This window comes from Crinia signifera, chromosome 12 (genome assembly GCF_055691185.1).
Source record: "Crinia signifera chromosome 12, ASM5569118v1, whole genome shotgun sequence".
Lineage (NCBI taxonomy): Eukaryota > Metazoa > Chordata > Amphibia > Anura > Myobatrachidae > Crinia > Crinia signifera.
Genome location: NC_139228.1, coordinates 44,889,180 through 44,904,728, shown reverse-complemented (window position 1 = coordinate 44,904,728; position 15,549 = coordinate 44,889,180). Strand labels below are relative to the sequence as shown.

The 15,549-nt window shown below is 41.2% G+C and overlaps 1 protein-coding gene across 37 annotated transcripts in view; it reads left to right on the top strand.

The window, feature by feature from the left end:
- GPHN (gephyrin) overlaps nucleotides 1-15,549 on the top strand; it is a 435,418-nt gene that overhangs the window by 231,573 nt on the left and 188,296 nt on the right. For 29 of the 37 annotated variants that reach the window (XM_083166721.1, XM_083166740.1, XM_083166737.1 and 26 more), the window contains 2 exons: nucleotides 2,354-2,443; nucleotides 5,814-5,909. The exons of 6 other annotated variants lie outside the window; for them this stretch is intronic. In XM_083166721.1, the coding sequence (XP_083022847.1) occupies nucleotides 2,354-2,443; nucleotides 5,814-5,909 (186 nt within the window). The remainder of the gene's footprint in view (nucleotides 1-2,353; nucleotides 2,444-5,813; nucleotides 5,910-15,549) is intronic. 2 more of the 37 variants (XM_083166733.1, XM_083166724.1) reach the window with 1 other exon arrangement.

The following is a 15,549-nucleotide window of genomic DNA, read 5'->3' as shown; positions in this document are numbered from 1 at the left end:
AAGAATGGTCCCAATGCCATAATAGTCTCCAATTTAAAGACCCTTACTAAGATGCTATGCTTCACCCAGGTTTTTATCAGTGTATGAAACAAAGATCAAAATCAATCAAATATTTAGCCAAAAAGTAATTTTGATTTGTTTATACATAATTATGTTGTCTTCGTTCTAAAGGGACTGTGCATTACTTAATATACTGACATCTGTCACAAACTTCACAATTATAAAAGCACTTTAAATCATTTAATTTATTTGTAGGGATTGGGAACCATTTTTTGTACCTATACTCATGATGCTCATCACTCCCTAAATGATGCAGCCAAAGAGGATGGCCCGATCCAACATTATCACTTTGTTCCCTCAGTCGTATTAAATAGGACAGACAAGCCAGCATTGTGTTGAATATACAGTATACGTATTATTGCAAGTCCCTCATTTTACATAAGAACTCAGCAATGGTTCAGACCTTACAGGTTCATTGTATTATTCACTTAATGGGGTTGATGAAGAATTGGCTCCAATAAATAAGCCACAATTTTATTTATTTAGCTACAGCTATAGCAAGGTACCAAGAGGGACGTGGGGCGACCTATAAATGACCCTGGTTAGCTGGGGACGCTTTACACATTTGTAGTAATAGAGACTGGCCTCTCCACTCTAGTACACCAGGATCTTTCTGATATCTTGGTGGTGATATGTTCAAGTGGGTTGGGATCCATTTGTCTACAGCAAGTTGGTTGACAAGCATTATGTCCACACCGTTAGATTGACTTGGGGAAAGGTCGACATGGGTTTAGGTCGACAGGTCAATAGGTGGACACAAGCATTAGATCAACAGGGTCTAGGTCGACATGTTTTTTTACTCAAATGTCAACACAGTCGACATGGACACAGTTTTCAATGCACCGCATCCCCTCACATCGCTCGCTTTGCGATTTATTTTATTATCCCACCACGCCCTAGTGGATGGTAGGGCATGAAATACCTCCTGAGAGCAGCACTTGCCACATACCAGTTTATAATCAAACTGTAGTTTATTATATACTATTTTAATTGCATGCGCCCGATATCCCTGTTTTCTGCTGCCGCGCTGTGTGTCTAAATATATCACACCTCAGCGATAGCAGACTCAGGGTGCTTTCTCTGTATATCGGGCATGAAATACCGCCTGTCGGCACATGTTGGCTGAAAAAACAGTGAAAAACTCCACGTCGACCTTTTGACTGTCAACCTAGACCCTGTCGACCTAATGCTTGTGTCAACCTAATGAACTGTCGATCTTGAACCATGTCGACCTAACGGTGTCAACCCAATGCTTGTCGACCAACATGCTCTAGACCCGATGACCGTATCCCGTTCAAGTCTGCTCCAGTCTTGTATGTACTGTACCTGGTTTATATCAGGCATATGCCACATTTAAGGGGTAGACTAGATGGGCCAAGTGGTTCTTCTCTGCCGTCAAATTCTTTGTTTCTATGTTTCATTTAAATACATCAGTGTATGTGTATGTTTTAGCTATTTGTTTTAATTGCACATAGATGCTTTTATTTTTTAAGGTAAACTTAATCTGCTTCTCTAGTTCATCAGGAATGACTCCCCTTCACATATAGGAGAGAAGGAAATAAACAGAACCATTTCCATACAGTCAAATGATAATCTATGATCGCGTTAGTACTAATTAGTTTCTACTGTGCTTTGGTAATAAGCCAATCACAAGTTCCCTTCAATAGCTGCTGACTTCACCATCTACTGTTTGCACCTGTCTTTGATCACCCACCATTATTATGGCTTTCTCTAGCATACAGTTTATATGCATCTCTATCACGGACTGCATGCGTTTGCTTATGAATACAAATTTCTATACAGCCTTATAAACACAGGTTGGCAGAATGAGGCACATACATGTACATATAGCCATGTTCACGTATTTTTCTGGGGATGCTTATATTAAGGTCATGTAATATACAGTACCCTACAGTCTAAACTGTAGTCGACACTGCATCATTTTAATGTACTGTACCACTACTTTTGTTGTAATATTTAATGGTTGTAACTTTTGCTTCAAGGCCTTTTTTATTTTTTTTATAACCAATATTCTCCTTTTAAAAAATGTATTGACTATTTTGTTTGTCTGGTGGATTTTTTTTTTTTTATGATTTAAAGTTCCAATAATTTATGGTGGTTTTCATTTTAACCATGTATCTGCATTAAAGCATCCTCATCCTCATATTTTGAGTAAATAGCAGCAGTTTTGTTTTGGGATGTTTCATGCTTGTGAAATAAATGATTACTGCATGTATATTTCCATGTTGTGTTGCGATCCTATATACCTAGTTCTTTGTATGTTGTTCATTAGAACCATCCGCCCATCACCCGCCATGCTGAAGTTCACAAGATCCCAGAACACAGTTGTTCCCATCATGCTTCCATCAATGCAGCAGCAATGGTAAGAACCGATGTGTGTCTACAATCACCCTTCGCTGTCATCTGTACCTTTTTAATGCATTGTAGCTCATTGCTATTGCTTTATCAAATGCTTGAAGCTGCAGACATTCCTTTTGTTATAATATAGTATACAGTAGGCAATTCTAGAATTATACGAATGCCAGACACAGTACATATATCATCTATAGCAACTTTATTTTACGAAGACTGGTACATCCAATGTGATGTAACCAAACCACTATATTCTGCTCAATATGTCCAGATTATTGTCTACCAGCTGATGTGTTGTTGATGGTGTCTAATGTTTTCATTTATTTTAAATGGCTAGTAAAATTCTTTTCTATCGAATGTTTTGAAAATTAATAACACGTAGTATGTTTTCCAATATGAATTAGCATTGCACCATTGTATAACTTACCTGTACAGATGTGTCCTCATTCACCTAGCCTCAATATGCCATGTGGCACGAGACACCTGACGTGAGTCAGCCATGCTTAGACCGGTATGCACACAGATATACAGGTGTCACATTTCAAATTAATCTGTGCAGTCTTATGAAGTAGTTTTATTGCATTGCAATTAAGATGCATTCATGTATAAAAAGATCCAAAAAGTGATTTATGTACAAAGTCGCACAGAACCTTGCATGTGGAGAAAAGTAGTTTGGCGCAACTGAAGCAGTAGTGTGCGAGAACACAGCTATATCCGTAATGTTTGCATGGTCACATGTTCTTCTTTGTCCTATAAAATGATCAAATGAATCCCCAGGAAGGCCTGAATGGACAGTTAAGGGTTGTTCTGTCACTATATTATATTGATATAAAGCTAGAAAATGTGGACCACAATTTTACTCAAATATTCTCGAGACAATAGAAAACTTTTTATATAGAGACTTCAAAATGTATTTAATTAGCTGCGATAATCTTGCAGATGTGAACCATTACAACAGCAGCTGCCGAGGTCAGCACAAAGGTACTCACTGACCTATAGGGCTCCAAACACTTTTGTGTGAACGAGGGCTTACTTAAGGCTGTGTAGGATGCTACTGTAGTTCAGGTGCCATTCACAGTGTTAAAACACTGTGACAACAGCACATAATACCCTTTTGCGCACAATAAGATTGACCCCTTAAGATTGACATGAAAGGACATTGGCTTTCATATGTTTCTGCAGCCTGCTATGTTTTTACCATGTGGAATCTCTGCTCTCACCCGATTATCTCTGTATTAAATGTGCAAGTTCACATTGCTTTAAACCCTGCAGCCTCAGAGAACACATTATGTATGCGTTATGGGTCCAACAATCATGTCCGCCCATATGTCTTTGTGCTGTTTTGAGAAAGATTTGTTCAGTGCATCTGCATGGATATCTCTTTAGATGCAGTTAGTACTTCCTCACCATTTTAAGGACATTTATATTTGGGATCTCTGAGTGCCCTAGGACTTAGGACCAAGAGCCTGACTGGAAATGGCTAGTTTGCTCCTTTTAAGTAATGCAGCCAATCCCATCGAAGCCTGTTATTATTTTTACTCATGAATTGGCTCATCTAACATTCAGAGGACAGTTTCCTAAAGCCTACTATATTTCGAATGGCATATACCCAAAAGTGGGTCCTTTTCTGAAGTCAAGTGTCAGGAAATTAGGTGGGTAGTTTAGAATTATAATATAATAACTGAAGCTTGGGCAGAAACAAACAGTACTGGTTTCCTAGCACGGTGCCGATCTCGTTGATTGTATGCCTTAACTTTAGGGTACTTAAGGCATACAATCAACGCGATGGACCCGATTTTCTGTCAATCACCAGGTAATTTGCCGGTGAAAGAGAAAATTGCGTCCATCGCGGCCCTTAATAAGGAGCCGCGATCAACGCGATTTTTCCATAGACTTTAATGTTAAATTATTTTCAAAGTGAAAATCGGATTGATTGCGTCGGTCATGGGCCATTATAATGGCTCGCGATGCGATCAACGCGATTTTACAGAGGTGACAATGTGAAATGGGCCAATATGGCCCATTTCACATTGAATATAGTTGTAAAGTATGTTTAATGCCCCCGTCATTATTAATGCCACCCCGCTATTGATGCCAACCCGAAGCGTGGCGAGCGCAGCGGTACGCGTCCTCCGACCTTTTCATACCCCTACTATCCACGCCGAAGCGTGGCGAGCGGACGCGTATTCCTGTGAAGTTATGCACGTCCCCTCGCGGGGCTCGCTGCGATCGCCACGCTTCGGGCTCGCTGCGCTCGCCACACTTTATAAAATCAACTCCACGCCGACGTGGATAGTGGGGGTATGAAAAGGTCGGAGGACGCGTACCGCCGCGGGGGGGGGGGGGGGCATTTCAAACATGAGGTGGGGTTTGGTATTAAAATGGGGGGTTTGGGGGCTTTTTACATTGAAATCAATGTAAAATCGGGTCTCGGTGACCATTTTACATTGATTCCAATGTAAAAATCGGGTCGATCGCATTGCATGCGATTTGGTTGGCATGCGATGCGATCGACACGATTTTTCCAACCCGATGGATACAATTAAAATCGGTGGCGCCGTGCTAGGAAACAAGTACCAAACAAACTCATAGAAATTATTTGGTGCTGCCATGGGTATACTGTACACTCCTCACAGCTCTGATATGTTGCTCATGGAGGAGATGGACATAGAAGCGTGCTGGTTGGTATCTATCCTATAGCATGGATAACCGGTCTTTCTGGGTAGTTACACCAGTTTGGGGGTCAGAGAGGTTGAACATTGACACATCAAACCCTAGATACAGGACAGTCTGATGCTTAGTATGGCATGCAGGGTTTTCTGGAAAATCTCTTCACATTCTCGAGGTATATCATCTTGAGAGTAGTAATGATAATAATAAAATTTTTATTTATATAGCGCTCTTTCTCCAATAGGACTGAAGGCGCTTAACAGATAGAATGAATGTAACAATACAGGAACAATGAAGTACAGAAAAGCTTTTCAGAAACTATACTTACATTATGAAAATGCTTGAGTAAAAAGGAGCGTCTTGAGTCTTTTTTTTTAAGTATTCTAGAGTGGAAGACTCTCAAACTGTGTGTGGAATTGAGTTCCATAGAGTCTGAGCCACATGGCTAAAAGCTCAACCCCCAGATGAAACCACAGTAAAACCTGCACATGAATTTTCCATGTTGCTATTTTTTTTGCGTTCCCCTCACGCTCCCGAATATCTGAATAACATGTTATATCACATAATAATTGCTGTCAGATATTGTTAAGTTGCACGTGGAGCCAACCCCATGCATTTTGCCATTTTCATGCTGTGTCATGTATTTTGCATGTATTGTGTTTTTCTTCTCTTATGCTCATGTCCATAGTTCATTGTGTGTTGTCCATCAGACTCATCCACCCTGTGCCAACCCTGCAGAAATCATGGCAAAAGGTCACATGCCCATTCCGGGTTCCCATCAATATGCAGCCAATGCAGTGGAGCTGGTAAGAGCCATTGAGCGTCCTGTTAGGGACTGCTAAAGCGAAAACAGAAATGCTAAAACACTAATGAACTTACTGCTGTAATTAGCAACTAATAAAGTTCGCAAATATATATGTAAATGTTGTGAGATCTGCTCTTGGGGGAGGTTTTCTCCCTAGTGCATGCTACACTTCCTCTCTGTCTGACATATCTGATAACTGAGGATAACAGTTCGCACACAGCTGCATAGCAGTTCAAGTTCCTTCATAATATGGATACTTTTACATATACATTTGTGACCTATTTTACAGAGTTTTTTTAGTTGTTATTAAAATTTATGATTTCATTTTCTTTGCAATATTTCTTTGCATGATCAGACTATTGCTTTCATGGTTGTTTAACTTTTATTTTGCTGTGATATGTTTTGTTAACCAGAATTAACATGGATGTGCCACAGTCTTTAGTAGCTTTATGTATATTTCTATTTTTATTATTCTGTATTTTGATAAGGATCACATACACCAAGAAAAAGTTCCACACTGCATGGTTTTTTTATTCCCCGTAGCTTTTTCACAGTTAGACAATTCACCAGAGAACTTTAACAGTTACCATAAGGTCACAGGTTGCAAAGTAGTTCAGAGCATGCAGTGTGTAAATTTTCAATGGACCATTCATCTTTTCTTTGCCGTCTACCACTTGGGAGAAATCTGCACCCACCCCTGTTCCAGTAGAATCAGTTCATACTGTTTTCAAAAGTGTGGAACTTGCGAAACAGTTTCTGTACTCCAATTCTGCTCAAAATTTTGCCAGGCCGCTTCAGCCCACATATTTTTATCACTCCAGTAATTGGGACTGTACTAGTTGCAATATCACCTATAAATCTGCGATAATAACCCACTATACCGAGAAATTTCCTGAACTAAGAATTCCATTCTGGCTTACTGCCACTGCTTCTGTTTGATTATTTTGGGGCTTATTTTTCCCCCTTCCTATAACAAAACCCAAGTACCGGTACTTTTGCCTCCTCCAATCCTATATCACAATGTATTGGTTTGTCTGTAATCCCTAGCTCCTGTATAGATTATAACACTTAACGTGCGTTTTCCAATCTGATATAAAGATGACAGTCATCTGGGCAAGCCGCTGCATACATCTGATGAGACCAAAGAAACTTGTTCATACAGTAGCTCTCTTAAAGGTTGCAAGGGCTCCATGTATTCAAAGAGCAGAATTTTATATTGGAACAGTTCTTCCAGGGTCTGCTTTTGCTTTGGCAGCATCAGTTAAGGAGATGTGCAAGTGCCTTTTTATCAAGTCAAGCATGGTTATTAAAAGTTGGCTTTTTGCGAGGTTCTCCGCCAGTTTGTCAAATTGAGGCAAGGGTAGCTATCAAATTATGAGACTTTATTCTGTTTCCTCACGTCATTACAACATCTTAGAGCTCACGAAGGCTTGTTTACCAGCACAATCTGGTTGTTCCACTCACTATTTGACTCCACTACAACCCCCAGGGATATCAGTAAAAACATCTTGGTTCCTGTTGCCAGCTTTAAAACTTCCTGCTTTTCGTTGGGACTTAATGAGGCTTCAATAGGCTCTTGTCATTTGTCAGTTTTTATGGCCAGAAGAGAAGGTTGGCTGGTGCCTCCATTCCAGGGTTTTAATCATTTAACATGGTAAATTTGTACCTTTTTTCTTCTACCCTCTTGGTGTACTTTATAATAAATACTGCCTCTAAGATCTCACAAGAACACTGGTGTACTTTATAATAAATACTGCCTCTAAGATCTCACAAGAACACTGCCAATGAGCATACAACTTCCTATCAGACGTGGGATTTAAAATCAATACCTGATCCTCTGTCTTTGAAGAGCAGTTCACAACTGTAACATCATAAATATGCTTTTCACGTTACTGAGCCAAGTTCATGTATTCCTAGTTTACACAATTACACTCAAATTGTCATTAATTCAACTATATTAGGCTCTTGGGATTGTTCTTGTTACCATAGAGTAGCTCAAAAGGGCTAAACCCTGTAAATGACTGGGGTACCTCTTGAATTTCAAATATTAGATAAGGCAAGAGCTGGTCCCAATTTCTCTTATCCTGCTTAAGGTTTTTTTTTGTTTGTTTTTTGTTTGTGTTTTAAAGCGTTCCACTAATCCATCTGTTTGCGGATGATACACTGAGGTGTTATTTCTTTCAACCCCATAACAGACTTGTTCCGGTTCATAGATCTACAGTATCTAGATAGACATTCAATAGGTAGACACGTGATAAGGTAGACATGAGTTTTTAAGAGTTTTCTTTTTCTTTTTTTAAACTGGCTTGTTCTTACTTCACCATCGATGTCGGCAAAGAGGAATAATATAATAGTGTGCTGAGTACAGTGAGGCACCGAGCCCAAAGCATGGCGAGTGTGTGCATTAAATTAATTTGGGGTCCATGTTGACATCAAAACCAAAAATGTAAAAAACACTGTCTATATAATCACACCCTAACAGACTGCACAGATCTTTCATTAACTTATACATATAAGGAGTACCCTGGTCTATGAAGACCTACAGTAATTTGAAATTCCCAAGCTTGTGTACATTAACTGCAGCATAATTGTCTGGCTAAAAGAAGCTTAACTGAATTAGTTAGAGAGTTCTTTCCTTTCCAAATGTCCACCCCAAAAATGTGTATGAGCTGCTCTCAGGACGAACTACTCAGGTTTTCTAGGAGCTAGCAACTTTTCCCCTGTAAATTACCAACCTGGTATAGTAAATAATGTTTCAATATGAAACATAGTGTGCCTACAGGAGGCACGGCAGCTTTTAGTTTTTTATTTACCATCACCGCATTTTAAAATGCACTTATTCCATCTGTCATCTTCTAGAATGTGCTAATGAAGTAGATGCTGGTTAGTTGCTATGGGCAACATCTCATCCTCTATAGAATATTACCCCTTAGTCTCTTAAATACTCTGTTCACCAGCAAAGGTTTTTTTACGGTTACAGTGCTCTGGCCTGTCATGTTTTCCATTTTCTTCCAGCACCTTGCTCACTATTAGAAGCCACCATGGCTACTATATTAAGGCGGCCATCCCTTTAAGAGCATCTGTACTAGTAAATGAGGCTATTCCACCAAATCTCCATGGAGAGACATTACCTTGACTCGGGGTAAAATTAACAGTTGGCCCCCTTTTGGACCAGGTAAGCTGCAATAATGGATAGTTCACTACATGTGTCCTACTGGCTTTCTATTTGGGTTATTACCTGGAACAGTGATTTCTGCTGAGAACTCATTCCCTGAAAACATCTAAAATACAGTTTTACCAGCCCTGGTCTGGGCAGTCCCAGTGTTCATGACCATGTTTACCCAAGTTAAAATATACAACCATGGGCAAATTATCCTTTGTAACAAGTGATACCTTAGTCTTAGTGTTATAACTTTTTCCAAGGGAAAAACCACTACTGAAAATTCCTCAGATGTTTGGGGGTCAGTCTGTAGAGCCGACTGTGCAGCAGGATCTAATAATGCAACGTTCTCCACCATGCGCTGTTTGGTGTTTTTTGTCTAGCTAGTCTTCTCAGGGTCTCAAAGGGTTTCATTCAGCAGTCATGGAATTGTTGGGCTTTGCTGGGACCCATAGTTTCAACCCTGGGTATAGTATAGCTCAGTGACGGCTAACCTTCACACTCCAGCTGTTGTTGAACTACACATCCCAGCATCCAGTTCATTAGTTTTAGCATGGTCAAGTAGTAAAACTGTAGCAGGGCATGCTGGGATGTGTAGTTCATGAACAGCTGGAGTGTCAAGATTAGCCGTCACTGGTATAGCTTGTCTTAGGTGAGGAAAGGGGTCTGCTTCTGACACCAGTAAATCATCACAGACCCTTTGGGCTTCCCCTGTGAGATGGGTGGAAAATCTTCCAGTCCATTGTTCTTCTGGCCATTTTATCCTGGTAGCAGTGCATTCAAAGGTGATAAAAAATGACTCTATATCATCTGACGGTGTCGGCTTATGCAGAACCTGTTGCTTCTATTTACCTTTCCTTATCTCCACCACTTGTTTATGCAGCAACTAGATCTGGTTTGTTGACCCTGTATTGGGTGTGCTTGCCGGCAGCCATCTCAGCAAACGTCTTCCAGTTTATATACAAACTTCACAGCCTTTACCAAATCTTTTTGGCAAGCCAGTTTAAACAGCCAAGTAAAACAACAGCTATCTTTGTGTGCGCTTCACCTCTACTTGCTGCACTGCCATAAATACACACCATAAAACATTTCTTGGTCTCTAATTCACATACACCATCATAAGTTATGAACAATTGCCGTTTAATGGCTAGTCTACCCAGCTCACTTACCTAACAGGATCAGTGATGCACAGTCTTGCCATGTAATGGTTGTCTGGAAATTTTTGTGCATTTGATCAATTTATGCCAGGCAGCGCTGAGCACTGACCAGAAACCAGGTTGTATGGCATGATAATAGAGGTCGAGCGGCACAGCCACGCACCTACCCGCAACTTCAGAAGACCCTCCCGCCCCTTCATTTGTGCATGCAAGGACTGCTGCCCTGCAGTTCCCTTGGTGGCGTGGCATCTAGAGGCCAATCCCTGGATTTAGAGTTTTCCAGTTCTAAATCCCGGGATTAAAAAATGGCCCAGGAATAGCCTTCCTAGTGGGTAGCATCCTGCAACACATTTTGGTACTGCTATGGGCTAGATCCAGTCACTATCCAGGAATTTTACTGCATAATAACATCCAGCAAAAGGGGCTCTGTTTGGCTGCCAAATGTGACAAGGATCACATTTTTCAACAGTTAGACGACTCACAAAATAACATTAGCATCAGGTGACAGGTTGCATTGTAGTTCACAGCACATCCAGGACTGCTAACAATAACCACCCCACTTGTCTATCACCTGGGAGACTAGTTCACTGTCAGGAACACTGCTTCTTGTGTCTAAAGTAATTTTAACAGCAAACTGACAGCTTACAGGCTTGCTGTTGCTCAGACTTAGGGCCAGATGTACTAAGCTTTAAAAGTGATAAAATGGAGAGTGATAAACAGCCAGCCAATCAGTTTCTACCTTCCATGCCAAAGACTGTGTTTGAAAATTGGCAGGCAGGAGCTGGTTGTTTATCACTCTCCATTTTATCACTTTTGAAGCTTAGTACATATGGCCCTTAGTGATTTGTAATACCTGGACTGGGTTCCACACCCTGCTGTTCCATATCCATGTCAATAATGTTTATTCTGTCCCTTTGACAGTATATACTTGGCAGCAGCATCACTGGCTGCCCAGTCCCACACCTGGACTGTCAGCTCTTCACCACTTATAATTCCAAGCATTTGAACTTTGCATCACATATTTGCACATACTGTATGTAGACAATATTCCATTGAAAAAGTTCAAACAGATGTTTTTCATATTCAACTGATGACGTTGATGAGCTCTGTCTTGTATCTTAATGCCATGCATTAAGCATCCATGTGGACAGCTCTAAGCAGCTGTCCACATTTTGTTAACGCCACACACAAACCGGATGACGAGGGAGCCTGTGCTAAGTGCCGGGTTAAAGCACACTCGCGATGCACACCACAATGTGTGCTGAGCGATCTGTGCAGAGCGTGTCTTTGCCTATTGTTCATGGGCAAACCCCGCAATCTGCATGCAATGTTTTTCCCTGCCGGCGATGGTGTGAGACATCGCATCGCCATCACGCAGGGCTATACAACCAGAGCGAGTGGTGCTCCATTTCTAAGTGATCTAGTCAAATCGCTTAGATTTGGGATGAAAATTGATCAGTGTTTATGCCCCTTAAGTAGATCTCTTGCTAGCCAATTCTCCATCATGGATGACAATTAGTAGTAGTAGTAGTTTGTTTATTTATAAGGCGCCACAAAGTGTCCGCAGCGCCGTACATAGCAAACAAAAACAAATTACAAGGTAATATACAGGGTGTGTTGATAAAATACAGCATAAATAGGGGTAAAGCTGGTAGAACTAAAATCAGCATAAATTCTGAAGTATTTGTCGAAATTGTTGAGGAGACTGAAAATGAAGTAGAGGAAGTGAAGGACAGGGCAGGAGTGCTTCTGGGGTAAGTAGCTTAGTAGAGGGGTACAATGTTTTTGTACTTAATCAGGATCTACACAGCTTTTAAGGTAGATAAACAAAAGTAAGGGGGCATACACATGGGCCGATTTTAGCCCATTTTAGAAATTATGCACGGCTTGCTTCCTGTGTATTCTCCCGCCATCGCCAAAGCCCGCTCAGATTTTGACCACATGTAGTCAAGATCTTGTCAGATCGCTCTGCATGCGGTTCAAGAAACTGAGTTAGCACAGATCACTCAACACATATCGCTGGTGCATACTGTAGCTTATTGAGTTTTCATAGTGTTTTTTGGGGCAAGATAAGCTAAATAAATAAAAATAATTGGTACTTGTTTCCTAGCACGGCCACACCGATTTGCATCGGGGTGGTCGTGTCGGAAAAATCGCGTCGGTCGCATCGCATGCGACCAAATCGCATGCGATGCGATCGACCCGATTTTTACATTCAATCAAATGTGAATAGGGTCCCTGGGACCCTATTTTACATTGGATTCAATGTAAAATATTCCCCAGACCCCCAATTTTACCCCCTCAATTCCGCCACCCCACGATTGACGCCAACCCGAAGCGTGGCGAGCGCAGTGAGCCGGCGAGGGGCGGCGGTGCGTGTCCTCCGACCTTTTCATACCCCTACTATCCACGTCGGCGTGGAGTTGAGAATATAAAGTGTGGCGAGCGCAGCGAGCCACCAAGCCCGAAACGTGGCAAGCCCTGATTTTGCCTTTGACGGTAAGCCCCGATTTTGCCTTTGACGGTAAAATGGACCTGATTTCAAAGGAAATCGGGTCCATTGCGGGCATCGTCTACCTTAACTTTAAGGTACACGATGCCCGCGATTGTGGCCGTTCTAGGAAACAAGTACCAAATAATTTACTTAAATATAAATAAAGATTTCTGCATGCAATTGTATTTTATAGGGCATCTATTTAATATAGGAATGCTGATTGCTTTACTCTAGTCACCACATACTGTACATGTTTGATCTTGGGCTTGGGTGTTGTTTATGAAGCCTTCCCATACCATGATTTCAAACATCAGTGATTATGGGCAGGCTAGGTATAATAGATCTAGGTAACATATGCCAGCCATTATGTGCAAAGCACTGGGTGTGTTGGTGTGTTTTATGGTAGGGGACTTAGGTGCAAGATCAACCTAAAGATGAAGAGAAGTGCCAAATATGTAGAAATTGTGAATAACTGATCCAGCTAGCAAGTGGGTGGAACATGGTTTATATTTCAGGGAATAGTCAACTTTACAGGACATGACTGGCCTGAACCACCCTGAAAATTGCCCTCAGAGATTTAATAAAGTTTAAGTTGCATCTCTGTAGACATAACCAGTGTGCTAGTTATAGAATTGGAAAAGGATCTAGGAATTCAAATAGACAACAAACTGAGGTGTAGTACTCAGTGTCACATAGCTACTAAAAAGGCTAATAGGATACTAGCCTGTATAAAAAGGGGTATGGTGTCTAGGGATGCAAAGGTAATTATGCCGCTTTATAAAGCATTGGTCAGACCGCACCTAGAATATGGAGTACAATTCAGATCCCCTCACTACAAAAAAGACATCATGGAACTGGAAAAAGTCCAAAGAAGAGCATCAAAGCTAATAAAACGGTTGGAGAAATTGAATTATGAAGACAGATTGGACAATTTGGAATTTTTTAAGGGGAGACATGCTTAACATGTATAAATATATCAGGGGCCAATATAAGGAACTGTCAGGCACCCTCTTTGCTTTGAGGAAGGACTCTAGGACACGTAGGCATGAGTTTAGACTAGAGGAAACTAGACTACGGTCAGGGCAGTAAAATTGTGGAACTCTCTTCCTGGAGAAGTAGTGTTGGCAGAGACCATAAATTCTTTAAAAAAAAAATGTTAGACAGTCATCTATTGGGCAAAACATCCAGGGGTACAAATAACAATGAAAATCTGTATATAACTATATCAGATTTCAGTTATATAAGGGGTGAAGCAAATAGATCATGCACTTTAATTACGAAGGTTGAACTTGATGGACGCAAGTCTTTATTCAGCCTTACGTACTATGTAACTATGAAACATACTATCTACATCTATCTACTATCTACATCTAGTCATTGCTGCACTGTCTATTTGACTTTTCGATTTCAGCTGAACAGGGGTGCGCATCAGCATCGAATCGGGATAGAAAGCTTAAAAACATGTTCTATCTCCATTCGATGTCTATGAAATCCTGATTCAATTTTGAATATATAGTCAAAATCAAATGTCAAATTGTACTGTGTGTACACAGCATAACTGTGCATAGTCTGTGAGTTCTCTCTGAGCTTGCATGGATTTCCTCCATGTACTCCACTTTCCTCCTACAATCCAAAAAATATACGGATATGTGAATGGACAAATATTGTCTTCTAAGTGCTATGGAATATATATTCACTACTTAAATAATTTAGGTTTGTTAAATTTGTATAGCAGATAACGGTTTTGAAAATTTAAATAAACGCCATAAATATATAGCTAATATAGGTAAACTTATTGAAAGTATAAACAGAGAGGCTCCTGAGATTTAACCCCTGCGCCGGCCGCTCACCCTATTCAACGCGGCGGGGAAATCCTTGTTGTCAGGACAACGAGGATTCCCCCAAACAGCGAGGCTTGCAGCTAATGCAGGGAGCCTGCTACGTTTAGCCGTGAGCCTCGCTGTTTTAGCGGCCGCATATTCCATTTCCCCCTTGCTCCAAAAACCTAGCAAGTTGGGAAGCGGCGTGTGCAGGGGGTCAGTTGAATACTGACCCTGAAAGCTGTGACAGCGAGCAGGCAGCACTGCTCGCTGTCACAGCTCGCAGAAGTCATTGAATACCGCCCTCTTAAGAGGCCACAATAAAATTAGTTTAAACATAAAACATATATAGAATTTAGTAGTGGAAAAGGCCTTGCAGCATTATTAAAAGTTCTATATGGACACAGAAGTATGAGCAATGCCACAAAGAGAATGGTGCTCCACCACCAGAGGTGTGGAAATCCGAATGCAACAAAACATTCCTCTTTCCCCAGTAGCAACGCATTCCTTTTTCATACTGTAATGACACATACCTCACCTCTGCAGCACCATCAGCCCCAGAGTAATCCTCTGCATTAGAATGCCACTAGTGTAAGCTTACGTATACCCCTTTCACATCACAAATGCCAGGTCGCACCTCGGATTTCGACACAGTTCCGACCTGGGATTTGCGAGGTTAAATTCCCCATAGCAACTCTGCAATTAACCAGGTCGATTACGTTATCAGGGGAGGGGTCGAATGGCAGTGCATCATCGGGGGTAGGGGACGAGGAAGCGCTTGGAGCTCCCTATAATGTGAACTTGCCCCGGGTCAGATTAAATTGTCCAGCAACCCAGGTCTGACCCTGGTAAAACCTTTCTTTTTAACCTGGGTCAGAATGCCAGGTTCCTGGACACGGGTTTTTTCAAATGGCCCTTTCACATTGCACAGTGACCCGGGTCAACCTGGGTTATTTGTGCAGTGTGAAAGGGGTATTATGGTGCCAACAAAAGAGACCCTGTAATATTAG